Here is a 21,118-nt window from a genome sequence, read left to right as displayed (position 1 = left end):
GGGGCTAGGCCCGCGCCGGACTGATTTCTGCCCCGCCAGCTGGCGGGAAAGGCCTTTGGTGCCCCGCCAGCTGGCGCGGAAATGACATTGCCGGGCGGCACATGCGCAGGAGCGTCAGCGGCCGCTCACGGCATCCCCGCGCATGCGCAGTGGAGGTGGAGACCATGGCGAAGGCGGAAGGAAAAGAGTGCCCCCACGGCACAAGCCCGCCCGCGGATCGGTGGCCCCGATCGCGGGCCAGGCCACCGTGGGGGCACCCCCCGGGGCCAGATCGCCCCGCGCCCCCCCCAGGACCCCGGAGCCCGCCCGCGCCGCCTTGTCCCGCCGGTAAGAGAGGTGGTTTAATCCACGCCGGCGGGACAGGCATTCCAGCAGTGGGACTTCGGCCCATCCGGGCCGGAGAATCGCCGGGGGGGGGGGGGGGGGGGGGGGGGGGGGGGGCCGTGCCCCCCCCGCCGAATCTCCGGTGCCGGAGAATTCGGTAACCGGCGGGGGCAGGATACACGCCAGCCCCCGGCGATTCCCCGACCCGGCGGGGGGTCGGAGAATCCCGCCCCTGTACTGAACATGGTGGATAAATGAGCTCTGCTGAAACTGCCCTGTTACACATGGAGAGGAGTTAACGCTGGATTTACATACAAATATCCATACATCTGAATATGCAAATTAGTAGACATAGGCCATTCCAGCCTGCTCCACCATCTGGTAAGATCATGGCTGATCTGAATGTGGCTTCCACACCACTTGTCTGCTGCCAATAGCCTCTGATTCCCTTGTTAGTCAAGGGTCTGTCTAACCCTGCCTTAAAAATATTCAACAACCCAGCCTCCACTACAATACAATTTCCAGCCCAGCGCATGTGCCAAGCTACCCTGGACAATAACATTGACATCTTGTTCAGTAACCCCCTGACTAACAGCCTACTGGGAGGAAGGAAAATTCTCATCGCCGTCTTCAATGGGGGACCCCGTATTTTTAAACTATGTCCCCTGGTTCTGGCCTCTCCCACAGGGGGAGACACCCTTTCAGCATCCCTCCTGTCAAATCCCCTCAACATCTTACCTTTTAATAAGTTCCCCATCTCATTCAACGGATACAGGCCCAACCTCTCCAACCTTTCCTCATGAAATAACCGGGATTCATCCCGGGAGCTAGTCATTTCTTGAAAGACGAAGTGAAGATTTCTACTGGTAGTTTGAAAAAAGAACATGGCTTCTGTACGGATTACTTAACTTCATCGTTTTTGCAATATGTGGAGGTGATGCAAAGGCTATTTAACAAAACAAATAAACAGGGCCGAAGACAGCAGAGAAGCAATGACAACACCAAGCTTTAGGAGAAAAGAAATAAGATCAAACTCCCCAATTATAGACCAATTTGTTTGGCGAATATCCCCAGTAAAGTATTTACAAAGACACGGGAAGAGAATGTTGAAGATATATGGAGGTGGTACGGCTTGAAGGAGAAGCTGGATTTAAAGTAGGATACAGTACAATTGGTCAACTGTTTATGATGAGACAGACTTGGCGAAATTGATAGAACACAATGTTCATTGTTACAGCTCCATAAGATCTGAATAATGCCAGACCGTTGTGAAAAACCATCACTAACAAGTGCTATTAGAGAGGATAAAAAGCCAATAAACTGGTTTAGATCTGGTCCAGGGTGTTACACCCCAGAAAGCCAGTTGGTGAAGAATAGTACTAGAGCAAATCTTTACACAGTGGATAGCACTGTTGCTTCACAGCGGCAGGGTCCCGTGTTCGATTCCCGGTTTGGATCACTGTCTGTGCAGAGTCTGCACGTTCTCCCCCGTGTCTGCGTGGGTTTCCTACGGGTGCTCCAGTTTCCTCCCACAAGTCCCGAAAGATGTGCTTGTTAGGAGAATTGGACATTCTAAATTCTCCCTCAGTGTACCCGAACAGGCTTACATTAAGGTTGCATTGTTAATGGAAGCCCACTTGTGACACTAATAAACATTATTATTATACTCAGTCTAACTTTTATTCACGGAGTGAAACATTACAGGCATATATCTCCTAGCTCAACTTCGGTGTCTCTGTGAGTGTCTCTTTATACCTGCTCATGTGAACCCAAAGTAATGCCTCCACCAACTGCATTTAATTAAACACAATTGATACTCAATTAACACAGGAAATGGTCATGAACCTTGCAGTAAAAGATGCATTTGAAGGGAAGCTGGACAAGTACATGAGGAAGAAAGTAATCAAAAGAAAATATTGATCGGGTAAGATTAAGTAAATAGAGTGAGAGGTGGTTCATGTGGAGTGTAAACACATGTGCGGGACCAAATAGCTGCTTCTGTGCTGTAAATCCAGCGTATTTCTGTGACTCTGGATGGCTTGCTTTATGTGGCAAGATTTTTTAGCAATCTCAGATTGACCTTATAGCGATACCTAAATCAGGTTAGCAGAGACTACCTGACAAAGTCTAAATGGAAAGCAGAAGATTTGTATTGCACATTAACATAAAGATAAAGGTCGTGCCATTCGGGACGAGTCAAGAAGATGTGCAGGTTAAAGGAACTGGAGGAGGCCATTCTGCCCCTCGAGCCTGTTCCACCAGACAATGAGATCGCTCCATACACCCACCTTTGCTTCGTAATCCTTAATAACTTTGGTCAATAAAAGTTCATCAATCTTAGGTTTAAAATTAGTAACTGATCAAGCATCAACCGCCTGTTGCAGAGATAGTTCTGAACTTTGACCACCTTTTGTGGGTGGAAGTGTTTCTTTTTTAAAAAAATATAAATTTAGAGTGCCGAATTCATTTTTCCCAATTAAGGGGCAATTTAGCCTGGCCGATCCACCTACCTTGCACATCTTTGGGTTGTGGGGGCGAAACCCACGCAGTCACGGGGAGAATGTGCAAACTCCACACGGACAGTGACCCAGAGCCGGGATCGAACCTGGGACCTCGGCGCCGTGAGGCAGCAGGGCTAACCCACTGCGCCACCGTGCTGCCCTATGGGTGGAAGTGTTTCTTAACTTCACTCCTCAAAGGTCTGGTTTTGACTTTTGGTCCATGTTCCCGAGTCTTAAACTCTCCAATTACTCTGAGGCGACTGCACACAGCCAGGTGTGGATGGGACATCAACCATGATCAAACTGAATGGCAGAACAGGCTCGAGGGGCTGAATGGCCTCCTCCTGCTCCTATGTACCTCAGCGCGTTGGTTGCAGGTGAGCCTGAAAACGCCCAATCTCATCTGATCACAGAAGCTAAGCAGAGTCAGGCCTGGTTAGTACTTGGATGGAAGACCGCCTGGGAATTCCAGCTGCAGTAGAGGGCGGCACAGTGGTTAGCACTCCTGCCTCACAGCTCCAGGGACCCGGGTTCAATTCCGGCCTCGAGTCACTGTCTGTGCAGAATCTGCACGTTCTCCCAGTGTGTGTGTGGGTTTCCTCTGGGTGCTCCGGCTTCCTCCCACAGTCCAAAGATGTGTAGGTTAGGTGGATTGGCCACGCTAAATTACCCTTTAAGAGTCCAAAAGGTTAGATGGGATTACTGGGTTACAGGGATAGGGCGGAGCCTGGCCCTAGGTGGGGTGCTCTTTTGGATGGGCCGATTGGCCGCTTTCTGCACTGTACGGATTCTATAGTCAGTCCCCTACTGCAAAGTAAAATGACAGAATGTTCTGGAATGGCACAATGGGTTTGTTAATAATAATAATCTTCATTGTCACAAGCTTACATTAACATTGCAATGAAGTTACTGTGAAAAGCCCCTAGTCACCACATTCCGGCGCCTGTTCAGGGATACTGAGGGAGAATTCAGAATGTCCAAATTACCCAACAAGTCTTTCGGGACTTGTGGGAGGAAACCAGAGCCCCCGGAGGAAACCCACGCAGACACGGGGAGAACGTGCAGACTTCGCACAGACAGTGACCCAAGCCGGGAATCGAACCTGGGACCCTGGCGCTGTGAAGCAACAGTGCTAACCACTGTGCCACCGTGCCACCAGCTGAAGGGAGCAGAAAGAATGAACTTGCATCTGCAAGGTTGTACAACCAATCACGCACTTGTTGGAGCGCGGTCATCATTGTAACGCACTGAACAACACCCACAGCTAATTTCCGTGCTGCAGGATCCCGCACGTAAAAACAAGCAGATAATTTATCTTAAACATGTTGGTTGAGGGATAATTACAGGGTCAGTGGGGTCGGGCTCTCCTGTTCTTCTTCAAAACGGTGCCATGGGATTTATTACAGTCACAGGCCTGCCAATAGGCTTCCATTCCCACCACGCTCCCCTCCACCAGAATGATTCAATCGTCCTCACTCTTTTCAGATGCAAGCAGACCTTTCCTGATATTTCCAGAATGTTCCGTTTTTATTGCAGATGCAGAGGGGGCTCTTTGCGTTATTAGTCTGTCGATTGCCTGATCCCTACTTTGATTCCCCTTCATTTCTGATTTGTTTCTGGTGTAACCATCAAAGTAACAGCTACTTGTCAGTGAAGGAGATGTAAATTCATGAGCAGTGGGGAGTACTGGGAAAATCTAAAGATGCAGGCACATTAAAAATACACTGGATTGTCAAGGCTCTCACACAACTTCACCGATACAAAGATTACATTTCTCTGACAGTTCTCATGCTGTGGCTAATCAAGCTAGTGAAAAGCTAATTTGTTTCGTAGGTTAACTCGCCCATATGTCTAATACTCTCAGAGCCAGCCATCTAATACACTACAGTACTGCCAAAGTCATCGTAGCATGTTTCACCCAATAATTCCAGCAATTGTAACCACATGGAATTTATTTTTCAGAGATCATTTTGCACTCACACTGCAGATAACTGCCTGAGTAATTGAGGCTTATATGCCTCCTTATTGAGAGCATATGCACACATATATGCACGCAGACACACACACCGACACATGTGTATACACACTGACATGCATGCACACACACCGACACATGCGTGTACACACACACCGACACATGCGTGCACACACACACTGACACGTGCATGCACAGACACCGACACATCCATGCACACACACACTGACATGTGCATGCACACACCGACACAGGCGTGCACACACACACACCGACACATGCGTGCACACACACACCGACACATGCGTGCGCACACACACCGACACATGCGTGTACACACACACCGACACATGCGTGCACACACACACCGACATGTGCATGCACAGACACCGAGACGTCCATGCACACACACACACTGACACTTCAATGCACACACACACACCGACACATGCGTGCACACACACACTGACACGTGCATGCACAGACGCCGAGACGTCCATGCACAGACACCGACACATCCATGCACACACACACAGACACGTGCATGCACACACCGACACATGCGTGCACACACACCGACACGTGCCTGCACATACATATCGACACGTGCGTGCACAGACACCGATACGTACCTGCACACACACCGACACGTGCATGCACACACACATATTGACACGTGCATGCACACATACCGACATATATGTGTACGCACAATGACACACACACACGGACAGATGCATACACAAACACATGCTCCCACACACACTGACTTGCATGCACATATATGCTGACATGTGCACACACACACTGACTTGTGCACATGCACACACTGCACATTCTCCCCGTGTCTGCGTGGGTTTCCTCCGTGTGCTCCGGTTTCCTCCCACAGTCCAAAGACATGCAGGTGAGGTGGATTGGCCATGCTAAATTGCCCTCAGTGTCCAAAAAAGATTAGGTGGGGTGACTGGGTTACAGGGATAGGGTGGAGATGTGGGCTTAAGTAGGGTGCTCTTTCCAAGTGCAGACTCGATGGGCCGAATGGCCTCCTTCTGCACTGTAAATTCTGTGATTCTATGAGCGTACACACACTGCACTGACATGTGCGTGCACACATACACAAATGTGAACACGTACACACTGACATTTCACAGGAAAGATCCCAGCATCCCCCACTCCCACAGGAACCACTTACTCTCAGCAAATTCTTTGCTGCCCTTACCCTGAACACTTGAATAGTTTCCTCCTTCCCGTGACAGGCATGGCGTCAGGCAGCATAGAAGCCCCATCTTATCTCAGCGGGGTCTCTGAAAGAGCCTCTGAAAGAGCCATTTAGCCTCAAGCTGCCCTTTGCTCATAGCCTCCTAACTTTATCGGTCCATGGCGCCTTTGCGGAATCCAGCTTCCTCTGGCCGTCCAATCGACTCTCTGACAACCCCGCTGGGCTAAAACTATTTCCCGTAACATCTTTGATTTGATTCCCAGGAGCTGGGCAACACCGCAATCTGGTTCCCACCTCAAGCTGTCCTGGAAAGGTGGTGTGCCATCGAGTTTAGGCCCAGGTAAGGGTGGCAAATGTCCTTGCCTCCAGGACTTTAGTGAGGCAGTGGGGGTTTCTGTGACAATCCCATAGCTTTATGGGCACTTGTACTGATTCCAGTTTGTTATTTCCAGGATTAGGAACAAACTGAATTCAAATTGCTGCAGTGGGATTTGAACCCACATTCTCTGGAACAGTGGACTGCGAACGAAACTGCTACATTGCAGCATCGACCCCCTTCATTCTTTTGCTACTCGTCTTTCAGTTGTGCGATTGATCTGCCAAGAATGCTTTTGCTCGTTCATGCCCCTATTTCATGTTTGCAGTGATTCCGAATTCTCGGGAGCGCAGGGAGAGGCCATTGTGTCCGCCATGTCTCTCCGAAACCACGCAATTAATCCCGCCTCCCTGCTCCATTCCCCTTCATCTTTATCTTCCCTTTCCTCTTCCCCTTTGAAAGCCAATCTGCATCCACCAATCTCTCAAACCGCGCATCCGTGTTCGCAACATCTCATTGTGCAGAAAGAACTGCCCTGGTCTCCTCTCTGGTAAACCCATCCTCGAGCTTGAGGCCACTGTTGTGAATTAAACAAACGGCCCACTCTTCTTTTTCTCGGGTTAGATCCTCACCATAACCTGGTCGTCTCCACTGGCTACAGCCTTCAGTGCTGTTGGGGGCAGCGGCCACTTTATAAACGTATGATTCTCCATTATTCGACAGCAGCCCAGTAAATAACATGCAATCCATAGGGCTAGCCTCCTCACTGCCTTCAGTTCCAGCATCCGCTGACAAAAAGATAGGCTGAAGGGCTGGTCGGCACCGCATTCAGTTTGAGGAGGAGATTGTCCCAAGGAACAGGAATGGTTTGCCGCTGTTACCTGCACAAGGTTAAATCATGCGGGTTTATACATTAATTACAGGATGTCGGCATCGCTGGCTAGGCCCAAATTGCACTTGAGGAGGTGGTGGTGAGCTGCATTCTTGAACCGCTGCAGTCCCTGTGGTGCAGGTGCACCCACTGTGCTGTTGGGGAGGGAGTTCCAGGACTTTTGATCCATTAACAATGAAAGAACGGCGATATTGTTCCAAGTCAGGACGGCGAGTGGCTTAGAGGGGAGCTTGCAGGTGGTGGTGTTCCCTGTGTGTCCGCTGCCCTTGTCCTTCTCGGTGGTACAGGTCACAGGATTGGAAGTTGCTGCCTAAGGAGCCTTGACACATTGCTGCAGTGCCTCTTGAGGGCGACACGGTAGTACCGTGGTAAGCACTGTTAGTTCACAGCGCCAGGGTTCGATTCCCGGCTTGGGTCACTGTCTGTGCGGAGTCTGCACGTTCTTCCCGTGTCTGCGTGGGTTTCCTCCGGGTGCTCCGGTTTCCTCCCACAAGTCCCGAAAGACGTGTTTGTTAGGTGAATTGGACATTCTGAATTCTCCCTCCGTGTACCCGAACAGGCGCCGGAGTGTGGCGACTAGGGGCTTTTCACAGTAACTTCATTGCAGTGTTAATGTAAGCCTACTTGTGACAATAATAAAGATTATTATTACTGTGGATGGTACACATTATGCTGCCACTGATTGTCAGCTTGCTATGCAAACATTTGGGTAGCTGGGGAGGCGCGGTGATGGGGTGGAGAAATAAGTTAACAATGGACCAAAGGAGTTGCCTTCACCACAACGTCAGATCCAGCAAGGAGTTGATGTCAATCAGGATCTGCACCTTAGTACACCTGAGATCCATTCACACACCAGGCTGGAGTTACCTTTCAATGTGAGGTGGAGAAAGAAGCCTAACAACAACTTGCCTTTACATAGTGTCCTTAACGCACTTGCTGTGAATCTGCTTTTCTCAAAACCTCATTCGTCGCGTGTGTTGGCCAACTAAAGTCCTCCTCATCCGTCTCAGAAACCACACCTGTATTTGCCTTTAATTCATCTTCTACTTCCAGCAAGGACGGCTTATTCAATGCAAGATTGCAGGATGAGGGAGAGCTAGACATCTTTCCAGTCTCTTGTACAGGTTTTAGTGCTACCAGAGTGAGGGAGTGTGGACGGAAAGCATTCCACCCCAGTGCCAACTCTGCCGTGTGCCAGTGCGAGCGACTGCCGGTCCGTCGCGGGCCCAAACCTATCGGGTCTCATTCCGCCACGGAAAGACTGCACACTTGTGCAACATGGGTTCCGTTTAATTTGCTAAAAATAAATTATTAAATGGGCTTGGAGGCAAAACTCTGTAAATTGGCTGTTTCGGTCGAGCTGATTGAATCCTTGACCAAATTGAACATTTCCCAGGAAGAACCGTCGTGTGTCAACTGTGAATCACAACTTTCTGAATCCCGAGGCACTTCTGTGCAGCACACAGCTCCCCACTGAGATACCAATTGGAACCAAGGCAGCAACGCGCCTCCTGGGAAATTAAACAGCTTGCATATTTTATATATATTACATGTTTATATCCCACCTTTCTCGTTCACTGGATGTCCCAGGGCCATTTCTTCACGTGCAGTCATGCAGGCATACACAGCAACCCTATGGTGCACACGGACAGTAAGGAGGGAAACGACCATGTCCTTTGCTTTTTGTGGCACCCACTGAGGGAGGAAGATTGGCCAAGGCACTCGGAGAGGGCGGCACTTTAGCACAGCGGTTAGCACTATTGCCCCACAGCTCCAGGTCCCAGGATCGAGTGCCGGCTTGTCTGTGCGGATTCTGCACGTTCTCCCCGTGTCTGCGTAGGTTTCCTCCGGGTGCTCCGGTTTCCTCCCACAGTCCAAAGACGTGGTTAGGTAGATTGGCCGTACAAAATAGTCCTTAAGTGTCCAAACAAAAAGGTTAGGTGGGGTTACTGGGTTGCGGGGATAGGGTAGAGGTGGGGGCTTAAGTAGGGTGCTCTATGGGCAGCATGGTGGCGCAGTGGGTTAGCCCTGCTGCCTCACGGCACCAAGGTTCCAGGTTCGATCCCGGCTCTGGGTCACTGTCCGTGTGGAGTTTGCACATTCTCCCCGTGTCTGCGTGGGTTTCGCCCCCACAACCCAAAGTTGTGCAGGGTAGGTGGATTGGCCACACTAAATTGCCCCATAATTGGAAAACAAATTAATTGGGTACACTAAATTTATAAAACAAAAAGTAGGGTGCTCTTCCCAAGGGCCGGTGCAGACCCGGTGGGCCGAATGGCCTCCTTCTGCACCATAAATTCTATGATCTATGAGAGCTCCCCCTGCTATTCTGCTAAAAGAACGCCACGGGATCTTGCTTGCCTACTGCTGCAATCCAGCGGAGCCTCACCTTAAACACGCCTTCAAGTGAGAACCGAGAGTATGTAGTCAACTCCGTAAGATGGGCGTTGGAACCCACAACATTCTGACTCCGAGGCATGAACGCTGCCAACTAATGGGCCAAGAAAGGTTGCCAAACACAAATGACCACAACAACCTACCGTGTTAGGCATCACCGGAAAGTTCAATAGAAAGTTGCCACCACAGAAAGAGGCCATTCAGCCCAATAGGTCCATGTCCAACCCACCTTCTCTGACCCTATCAGCCCGTTCTCCTCTTCCTTTCTCCCTCCTGTGTTGATCCAGTTTCCCCTTAAATCCGTTGACATTTTCTGCCTCAGCGACTCCCCGTGCTAGAAAATTCCACATCTCCCACCGGGTAGAGAAGTTTCTCTTCAATTCCCTGTTGGATTTATTGGTGGCGATCTTACATTTGTGGAGTCTCAGCTTTGGACTCTTCCAACCCCCCCCCCGGGAAGGTGAGTTTAGGAAGGGAGATGAGGTTTCCAAAGAGTCTGGGAAAGAGAGGGGGACTTTACTCTTTACAAACCTGCTGGTGAAAGAAAAAAGGAAGACTTACATTCATATGGAGCATTTCACAGCCAGCAAACGCCTCAAAGCACTTTACAGCCAATGCAGCACTTTTTGAAGTGTAATCACTGTTGTTATGTGGGAAACCCAGCAGTTAATTTGTGCTCAGCAAGCTCCCACTTTCTGATGTTGATTGAGGGACGAATATTGGCCAGGACCCCAGGGAGAACTCTTCTCTGCTCTTCTTCAAAGTGGTGCCATGGGATCTTTTACATCCAGCTGAGCAGGAAGGTGGGGCCCCTCGTCTGAAAGGTGACACCTCCGACACTGCAGCACCCGCTCAGTGCCGCACTGAAATGTCAGCCTCAAACGTTTCGCTCAAGTCCCGGATTGGCTCTTCAGGTCAGAGCCTCGTGACTCAAACCTTTTGTGAGGGCCATGGAGAATCCAGCACGAGTTTGTCGCGTCAAAAGAAAAGAACGTTATTCACAATAATACATACACAGCAGCAGTAATACTTCACCACTGCTTCACTCCTCTGGCTGGTACCACACTATTTATGCAGGTGAAGCTGTGAATGATTTCCTCACCACCCTCATTGGGGGAGCTCACACTCCCGAGAATACATTATTGGATGTCCAATAGTCCCCAGCCAATAGTATTCAGGTAGGTTATAACAAAATTCCACTGAGAAGGAGATGGAACGGAATAGCAGATATCTGGTCTCATTAAACTTAAAAAGCTCAAACAAGCATCAAACTCCCAATTAAATCATGACATTCTCAATGTCTGTAAGACATCCAAGACCCTGCAGGGTCAGTTGTGTGTGGGACAAGACAAGAATCCCTATTGGGAAATTAATTGGGACAATATGTGTGTTGAAAGGAGGAGTACTGACCGAGGCAGCTGTGTCCATAATGCACCATGAAGTCAGCACCAAGGGCCCTGGCTGTGAAGTCATCCACGCAACACGCTCCATAGGTGACATCGCCCATTATCAGCGTATCAGCTCCTGTGAACCTGCAAAACAAGCCCCGAAGAGTTACAGACCACGTTCACACTGCCCTGAAACCTCTGCCCAGAGTTTCAACAATCCTCATTGAATGGACCACTTCAATCCCAGGTATGGACAAGAACCAACGCTGCACCTTTAACTTGGAGAAACGCACCGTGATGCGTCAGGAGAGGGACGGGGCATCGCACAAAGGGTCAGAAACATAGCTAACCAAAAGAGGCCATTCAGCCCCTCGAGTTTCTTCCACCATTAAATGCGATCCTGACTGATTGCGTCTTCATCCCATCCACTTGGCTTTGGTGAGGTAACTTTGTCTAGCCAAACTCTATCGATCGCAGATTTAAAAAGATCAACCCATCCCGCATCTACTGTTTCACGTGGGCGATAGTTCAACACTTCAACCCTTTGCACGAAGAAGGGCTTTCCAAACCTCGCCCCTGGATGGCCTCGCTCCGCTTGTCCCTCGTCTCCCCCAGCAGTGGCAAATGTTGTCTCTCTAGCCCATCACTTGCTTTCCAAGTCCATAAAACCTCAATCCAATCACCCTTCAACCAGGGAGTGTGCAGAGTTGGGGAAGGCAGGAGGAGCGAGGCTACTTCCTGATTTATACACAAGGCCGGGAATTTGGAAGGCAATTGCGACCATAGGACGTCAGCAAAGAGATGGGGTGCATTTTGGGATGGGGTGTATTATGGGATGGGTGCCATTATGGATGGGTTGCATTATGGGATGGGATAGGGCCCAGATGCATTGATGAAATAATAAACACTCGAGCGCGATTTACAGGCTGGAACCCAAGGGTTTGTGCGACATCTATGATTCCCAAATTCAGCCTCAAAGTCACCTCTAGCCTACCCTTAAAGACTTCTTCCAACACCTTCTCCTCCATTCTGGAACATTCTGACCGAAGCTGGGGTGCCAATCCGTAATTGCTGATAACCGCCCCCCAGAGGCTGTTCAATACACTGGACCTTAAGATAGTCAACAGTATCGCAGAGGTTCAGTAAGGGGACTTCAGTGCGACTGTGCCAATCCCGCTCTTCCTCGTGAACAATTAGGAAAATGACAGAGGCAGCAAGACAGGGTCACCCTGAGCAACTTCACACCTTATTATAATAAAGGGCGAGTGAATATAGTGTCTATATTTACACCGTCTGGAGGATACGATCTTTATTATGCTAATAAGGTCACACCAAATATGCTGAGTGTGATTTACATATGGAAATAGGGCTAATTAGCAGCTGGACTTTACCCTGAATTTTAAACAAATTGTTAGACCTGTCTTTCTGGAACTTGCATTGATTCCCTCACACATTTGAAAGGCAAATTTTGCTGAGGGATGTTGGTGCCAGGGAAAGAAACACAGAGCATGTCTCGAGGATCACAGCTTGGCAGTGACCATAGCCAAGCCTGTGTGTGGCAGACAAATACAGAGTGAGACTCCCTCAACACATCCCTTCAACTCAGAGGATCAATTCACCAAGACTCCTCCGACAGCATCTTCCAAAACCCATGGGGGCTGGCTTCTCCGGGTGGCAAGGCCAAAATCCCGTTCGGAGAATCCAAATTCCTGACAGAATCGGGGGACGGCGCCGCTTCCGCGATGCGCCGCCCCTGCCACATATCCACGGCCTCAGACCATTGCCCGAGGCCCGCCCCTCCCCCGAAGCTCCGCCCCCGGCTGGCTGAGTTCCCGACGGTGTGGGACATGTGTGGTCTCATCCGTCGGGAACTCAGCGTAGCAGCTGCGGACTTAGTCCAGCGCCGTCACAGTCGGGGGGAGGGCCGATCCGCGGGTAGGGGGGACATTATTCGGGGCTGGGGGGCACTGCCCGGGGCCCGAAGGGGGGACTATTTCACGGGCCAGGACCGCAAGCAGCATCTGCCATGAAGCACGCCGTGGGCAGGCCTCCGCCGTGAGCATGCACGGCCACGGACCCGGCAATTCTCCAGGCCGTATCGGCAGCCAGAGCCGGGTGCTCTACGCTGCCTCCCTGCTAGCCCCCAGCAAAATGGGGAATCGGTGGCCGTTCTGCACCAGTTTTTCTGGCGTACCATTCCCTCACCGGCGTGGGGACCAAAGTCTCCAAATCGGAGAATCCAGCCCACGGTCTCTATCATCGAGAAGGACAAGAGCAGCAGATACCTGGGGACAGCGCCACCTGGAGATACCCCCCCACCACCCCCAGCCACTCACCATCCTGACTGGGAAATATAATCGGCCCTTCCTTCACTGTGGCTGGGTCAAAATCCTGGAACGCCCTCCCTAACTGCACTGTGGGTGTACCTACACCACATGGACTGCAGTGGCTCAAGGCGGCAGCTCACCACCACCTTCTCAAGGGCAATTAGGAATGGGCAATAAATGCTGGCCGAGCCTGCGATACCCACATCCCGTGAAAGAATAAATTAAAAAATCACCCTTTCTTAACCACGGTGGCACATGCCCAAACATCCACCGAGGGAAAATGGGTTAACTCCAAACCTTAATCAATGGCCTACCCATTATCTGCCAATTCTTTCTGACGGCTTTCAGAGACCGCGGGCAATTTAGAAAATGTTCTGGCAGGAAAATTCAGATGTTGCTCCAGATCCTTGTTTTAAGGTCCCTCCATGGCCTCACCCATCCCCATCGATGTCAACTCCTCCTGCCTGGCAACCCTGTGAGCGCTCTGCGTTCCTCCAAAATCAGGGGTTACGGGGAGAAGGCAGGAAAGTGGGGATGAGAAACAGATCAGCCAGGACGGGCAGCACGGTAGCATTGTGGATAGCACAATTGCTTCACAGCTCCAGGGTCCCAGGTTCGATTCCGGCTTGGGTCACTGTCTGTGCGGAGTCTGCACATCCTCCCTGTGTGTGCGTGGGTTTCCTCCGGGTGCTCCGGTTTCCTCCCACAGTCCAAAGATGTGCAGGTTAGGTGGATTGGCCATGATAAATTGCCCTTAGTGTCCAAAATTGCCCTTAGTGTTGGGTGGAGGTGTTGACCTTGGGTAGGGTGCTCTTTCCAAGAGCCGGTGCAGACTCGATGGGCCGAGTGGCCTCCTTCTGCACTGTAAATTCTATGATAATCTATGATTGAATGGCGGAGCAGACTAATGGGCCGAATGGCCTACTTCTGCTCGTATGTCTTATGGTCTTGCGCACCATTCTCATGATGGTCATGCATCTAGCTGACTGGGCCCTAAGCTCTGGAGTTCTTTTCCAAAACCCTTCCCACCTTCTTTACAACATTGTTTGAAGTCTAATTGAAAGCCGAGAGAGGTCTGATTTAAATAGAAATAGATTTCCCTCCCTAACCCTCTTCATCTCTCTATCCTCCTTTAGAATTCCTTAAAATCTACCATTATGCGACTGTACCAGATAAACCATGCGGAAAGGATACTTCACCCCCACCCACCACCCCCCTCCCCACCCCCCAGGAGTGATTCCACTGACAAATAGGGGTAATCTGTTTTGAAACAAACTTTATTAAACACCCATTTAACAGCCAAGGGGAAAACAGCGATTCAATTATCAGTTAAACAGTTCTTCAAACAAAAGTGTCTTTGAGTTCACGTTTAACTTATCTTCTCTCAAATTTAATTTCAGCGAAATCCACATACACGCAGGTCAAATGCCACTTACTTACACAGTCAACGCCTAGTGGCTTACAGATTCATTCACAAAGTCCTTGGGAGAGAAGCTGTCAGAAGTCAGTGTGAGAAACACACCTCCTTTCCTCAGAACCCGGGGCAGGACTCTAAAATGAAACTAAAACAAGCATGGGGCAGGGCGGAAAAACGCAGGCACGTGGAGGACGTGCAAACTCCACACGGACAGTGATCCGTCGCCGGGTTCGGGGGCCGGGTCCTCAGCGCCGTGAGGCAGCAGTGCTAACCCCATGCGCCACCGCGCCGCCTTAGACTGCCCTCTTTGACCGACCTTTCAGTCACGTGCTCTAATATCTCCTCGAATGGTCCAGTGTCAGATTTTGTCTTGTTTCGACCTTTCAACTTTGGACCTTTCACCTTAGACTAAAAGAAAACGGTTGCTCCTTTGGCTTGCAACGTCAATTGGGCCCAAAACCGGCAGCTCGAAGGGTCTTGGGCCCAGGATGTCCACGGCTGGAAGCCAAGGATCCCGCGCACCAGGCCAGCAGTGCGGCCCCACGGGGAAAAATACTTTGCCGTGCACCGTGTTGACACAATTGTGCGAGATGTCTTCATCGCGAGCCTCCCATCCACAAAGCCCCAATTAAAAATGCACCAGAACCACCTGTGTTTGTGAATATAACGGCTTAAAACATCAATGAGAACAACCAATTGAATTGTGATGTACTCCTGGCTAATCATTGTGCTTTAGGCCTTTGCATTTGCAAGGTGATTTTTGGCACATTCCTCTTTCAATGATTCTTCTGTGCTAACTGTAATATAATGGGCATAAAGGAAGGTTGGACAGACCAGCTAAAACCAGGTGAATGGCCACCCTACTCGTGCTTTTTCTTTACTCGGCAAAGGTTTTAAGGATTACAGAATCAAGGTGGATAGTTGGACTTAAGTTACAGATCAGCCATGATCTTTTTTTTAAATTTAGAGTACCCAATTCTTTTTTCCAATTAAAGGGGCAATTTAGCGTGGCCAATCCACCCACCCGGCACATCTTTGGGTTGTGGGGGCGAAACCCACGCAAACACGGGGAGAATGTGCAAACTCCACACGGACAGTGACCCAGAGCCGGGATCGTACCCGGGTCCTCAGCGCCGTGAGGCTGCAGTGCTAACCACTGCGCCGTCGTGTCTCCCTAGATCAGCCATGATCTGACTGAATGGTGGATGAGGTTCAAGGAGATGAATACCCCCCCCCCCCCTCCTGTTCCTATTGTCGTGTTATGTACTCTGGGATAACACAGGCTGCAACTGGATGTAGCTTTAACTGAAAGATACTCCAGACCTTGAAGTTAATCTGATTTATTGAACCAGTAGCACAGTTCGCACAGTTCTCTATGAGTTCGACTCTCTGCTAACCTAAGTGTGGTTATTCTGTCTGACTGAACCAGACTAGCTCTTAGCCACGAGCTGGAGGTGTGATACTGTACATACACCCTGACTCACTCTGTAGATGTTCATCAGTGGAAAGAGCCGGAGTGTGAGTGCCTCGTGCCTTTTATAGTGAGCTACCACCCCCGAGTGTCCTGCCTGCTCATTGGTCATGTCCTGTTCTCTGTGTTCATTAGCTGCATGTCTGCATATCATGACACCTATGAGTTGGGGGACCTACAGAGTAGGCCCAAGACCAACCGTCAACCCTCGGAGGGGTTATAATCCCACATGCTGGCTCACTGTGGAGCCCTAGTGGCAGCCATGAAAGCACGAGGCAAAAGCTCCGTAACGGGTAGACCTTCATGCAATGGGAGCCGTTCACCTTCTTCGTGCCCTGGCTCACCGTCCCACCTGCTGATACATCGGAGATGTCCTTCAGATCCTGGATGCTGCATTTTCAACAGAATCCTTTCCTGTTTAATTGGGCAGCAGCTTTGCTCACCCCGGCTAAGCATTGATTGTTGAGCCCTGTCATCGAACCCAAAACAAACGAGTGCAAGTTTGAGTCCACTGTATTTACCAAAACTCTGCATTCTCACAGCTAAACATGCCCAGTGCAAACACGGCAGCGAGGTCCTGTGTGCGTGTCGACAATGGCAGCTCGACTGCAATTATTCCACAGCCCGAAGGGGCCTTCCACTCCATTAATGCCGAACTGAGGCAGACATACTAAAAGTGACAACATTTCTGTTTCACAAGTGCCTCAGAGCAATGCAAGATTGGAGGAAGAGAAAAGCACCGACATGAACCCGAGAGACAGAGATGACAAGGCAGGGAGAGAGAGAGAGCAGGGGAAGCAATGAGAGGAAGGGAGAGAGAGAAAAACAAAGAGAACGAAGAAAGAACGAGGGGGGGGGGGGGGGAGAGAGAGAGAGAGAGAGAGAGAGAGACAATGAGGGACACAGAAATAGAAACATGGTGTGATGAACAGTTACTGCCTTATCATCATGTAAGGTGATGTCCCCTTTAAGACCGGGCTTGGAACCCTGGGGACGCTTGGAACCCTGGGGACTCCGCCTCTGGCTCTGCCCATCTGGGAGCCATACATAAAGGGCTGCCTCATGGGCTGTGTAACAGTCAGCTCTCGTCTCTAGCTCTAGCATAGTTATTAGTCTAATAAAGCCTTCTTTACAGTTTAATCTCTAAGCATCATTATTGAGGGTACCTCATATGGAAAAAGGTAAAAATAGGCAAGGAGGGAACCCCGGAAAACCCTGACCATGTCACAGATATAATTAAGTTTTGTTTTATTATTTCATGTGGGCGTAGCTGGCAAAGCCGACATTTCTTTCTCACCCTAATTGCCCTTGAATGGAGCCGCTTGCTAGGCTATTTCAGAGGGGCAGTTAAGAAGAGTTAGCCAAATTGCTGTGGGTCTGGCGTTGAGAAAGAAAGAGGGAGTAGGGAAAGAAAGGGGGAGTGAGCAACAGAGACAAGAAATACGCAAAAACAAAAAATACAGAGGTCAGTTTAAAGAGAGAGTTACAGAAAGAAAAGGGGGAGAAAACGGGACAGAAAAGAAGGAAACTGAGACAGCAAAGTAGAGGAGAAACACATGCAGGAAGAGGCAGAGGCTGACAGACAAAGAAAGTAGATCAGAAACGCAGACAGACCAGGCAGGGGCTTTGGGACGCAAGTTCCTGCAGTGAGGGACTGAGCAACAGGTAAAATCTGCAACTCCCCCCCCCCCCACCGTACCAGGCCCTGCCCCTCCACCCCGCTTCACCCTCAATTAAACGCTCCTGCGACAGTGAAAGAAGTTTAATTCTAGATAGTAGTGAGTAACCGGCTGAGAGCAGTTATAAAGCCTGTTGACTCTTGTTAATAAACGGGTGTAGCTGCCCACATTGATAACGGCAACGCTGGAGAATTTCAGGGAGAGCTTTCAGTCCGGTTTGCCCATGGAGACAAAACGTTTGGGTTCCGCAGTCACCCGAGATGCATCTCCGTCTGACATGAACAGATAGCCCAGTTTTGAAACGCATGAGGGCAGCAAAAAGGAAAGATTATCATAACCGGCCGCCTGCGGGGTTAGGGCAGGGGCTGCTGGGAACGGCTGACTGGGTAATAGATGCAGCAGGAGTATCCGATGTACTAATATGCTCCAGAGAAATTCACACAAAATCGATGCATCCTCTGACGCTTTCTCATTCATCTTCTTCAGCATGCCCCCGTCACAGACTGGGGTGTCACCCGAGAATCAGGCAGCTCAGAGATACTCTCAAATTAAACAAAAACTGTAAATGTGCGGGGTGGAAAAACAGAAATGATCGGAAGCGCACACAGCACGTCAGTCAGCTTCATTCATGTCCCTCGCTCAAACCTTGAAACTGTGTCCCCTAGTACTTGTACTGTCAACTAATGGGAGCAACTTTTCTACGTCTTCATTGTCAAAACCTGTCGTAATCTTTGACACCTCTACAGAATCTCCCCTGAACTGACTGATATTTATTGTCACATGTACCAAAGTACAGTGAAAAGTATTTTTCTGCGGCCAAGGGAACATATACAGTACACCCATAGTAGACAAAAGAATAATCGACAGAGTACATTGACAGTGATGCATCAACAAACAGTGATTGGTTACAGTGCGGAACAAAGGGCCAAACAAGAGCAGCATAGGGCATCGTAAATAGTGTTCTTACAGGGAATAGATCAGTCCGAGGAGTCAGGCAGCTGTGGGGAAGAAGTTGTTCCAATCTCCGTTGCTCCAAGACGACTGACCCCTGCTTCTTCAATATAACATTGGAGCTAAACTTCCTCAGCCCTGGATCCATTCTAATAAATCTCCTCTGTACCCTCTACTCGACAGTTATGTATATGTGACTCCAACCTGCGTAAAGCGGGGGGGGAGGGGGGGGACACGACTAATGGCATCCCGATCTCTCGCTAGACTGGGGAGTTCCAGTGAGCGGAGCTCCCCAGTGTACAAACAGGGCTATGTGCGGCCTTGGGGGCGCGTTTCCTGCTGAGGCCCCTTATCACTCGCTTTGTACAGCCATGTGTTTCTCGCTATGGGACTTTGTTACCATTTAGTTGAATCGAGCCCTCCAAAGTGGCCTAATAATATTAATATTAATCTTTACTGTTGTCACAAGTAGGCTCACATTAACACTGCAATGAAGTTACTGTGATAATCCCCTAGTCGCCACACTCCGGCGCCTGTTCGGGTACACGGAGGGAGAATTCAGAACGTCCAATTCATCTAACAGCACATCTTTCGAAACTTGTGGGGGGAAACCGGAGCACCCGGAGGAAACCCACGCAGACACGGGGAGGACGTGCAGACTCCGCGCAGACAGTGATCCAAGCCGGGAATCGAACCTGGGACCCTGGCGCCGTGAAGCAACAGTGCTAACCACTGTGCTACCGTGCCGCCCAATAGTTGCAACTCATCAGTTCTATCGAGATGGTGGTCCACCATCACCTCCTCAGCTGGGTATCGAAAGCCAACCTCACCATCGATGCCCATAGCCCAAGAAATTAAACATGAATCTAATGGAGGCCCAAACCCACAACATGAGAGGTAACTGAGACCTTGAATTGTATTTAGCATTCAGCACCATCTCTCCATCCAAATCCTCCACTCCCTCTCTCCCAAGAAAGTTTCCAGCAACTCAGTCTCTCTATCAGTCAGATCAGCAGTGTGTACAAATTCTGCTATAATCTGTGCAATCTGAAACTATTTAAAATTCACACCGTGTATTACTGAACAACAAAATCCCAGTAATTTTAATCAGGTTATTAGGACTAAACCATAATACCATAAACACAGGAAGGATGGGATTTAAAAAATAAACCTCAACATAATGAAAAACAGACAACAGCACAGATAGAAGAGTCGAACACAGACATGGTAACACACATAACACAAGAGTAACAGACACACAGGTACACACACACATGCACGGTAACACACATCCCAGGGGCTGGTTTAGCACAGGGCTAAATCGCTGGCTTTGAAAGCAGACCAAGGCAGGCCAGCAGCACGGTTCGATGCCCGTACCAGCCTCCCCGAACAGGCGCCGGAATGTGGCGACTAGGGGCTTTTCACAGTAACTCCATTTGAAGCCTACTTGTGACAATAAGCGATTTTCATTTAATTTCATTTCACATGTAACACACACATGGTAACAGATACACACACACAATAATTAACAGATACACAGACACACACACGCTAACAGATACACATATGGTAACAAATACACACATGACAATAAGACATAGGAGCACAGGTAAGCTATTCAGCCCATTAAGTACGCTCCACCATTCAATGAGGCCATGACTGATCTGATGTAATACGCCTCAAATCCACTTTCCCGCCTTACCCCCATAACCCTTGATTCCTTAACTGATAGAAAATCTCAGCCTTGAACACATTAAACAACCCAGCTCCTATAGTCCCCTGTGGTAAAGAATTCCACAGATTCACTATCCTCTGGGAGAAGAAATTCCTCCTCATCACTGTCTAAAATGGGCGACTCCTCACTCTGAGATTATACCCTCTGGTCCTAGACTCTCCCACGAGAGGAAACAGCCTCTCAGCATCGACCCTGTCAAACCCCCTGAGAATCCTGTATGTCTGAATAAGGTGGCATTGCATTCTTCTAAACTCCAATCAGTACAGGTCTGATCTGCTCAACCTCTCCTCATAAGGAAATCCCTCCATACCCGGGATCAACCGAGTGAACCTTCATGCCCCCGGAAAGTAGGGAGGTGGAGGTAGTGGTCGCAATGGACGCAGAAAAGGCTTTTGATCGGGTAGAATGGGATTATCTGTGGGAAGTACTGGGACAGTTCGGATTCGGGCGGGGCTTTATTGACTGGGTCAGGTTGCTGTATCAGGCTCCTGTGGCAAGTGTACGGACAAATAGGACAACATTGGAC

General features: G+C 49.7%; 1 protein-coding gene across 2 annotated transcripts in view; it reads right to left on the bottom strand.

The window, feature by feature from the left end:
* The window catches only part of dph1 (diphthamide biosynthesis 1), a 1,014,294-nt gene that overhangs the window by 624,173 nt on the left and 369,003 nt on the right, over window positions 1-21,118 (bottom strand). For both annotated transcript variants that reach the window (XM_072469877.1, XM_072469878.1), the window contains one exon: window positions 11,035-11,156. In XM_072469877.1, coding sequence (XP_072325978.1) covers window positions 11,035-11,156 — 122 coding nt within the window. The remainder of the gene's footprint in view (window positions 1-11,034; window positions 11,157-21,118) is intronic.

This window comes from Scyliorhinus torazame, chromosome 12, assembly GCF_047496885.1.
Source record: "Scyliorhinus torazame isolate Kashiwa2021f chromosome 12, sScyTor2.1, whole genome shotgun sequence".
In the NCBI taxonomy this organism is placed as follows: Eukaryota; Metazoa; Chordata; class Chondrichthyes; order Carcharhiniformes; family Scyliorhinidae; genus Scyliorhinus; species Scyliorhinus torazame.
This window is presented reverse-complemented; position numbering and strand designations above follow the sequence as displayed.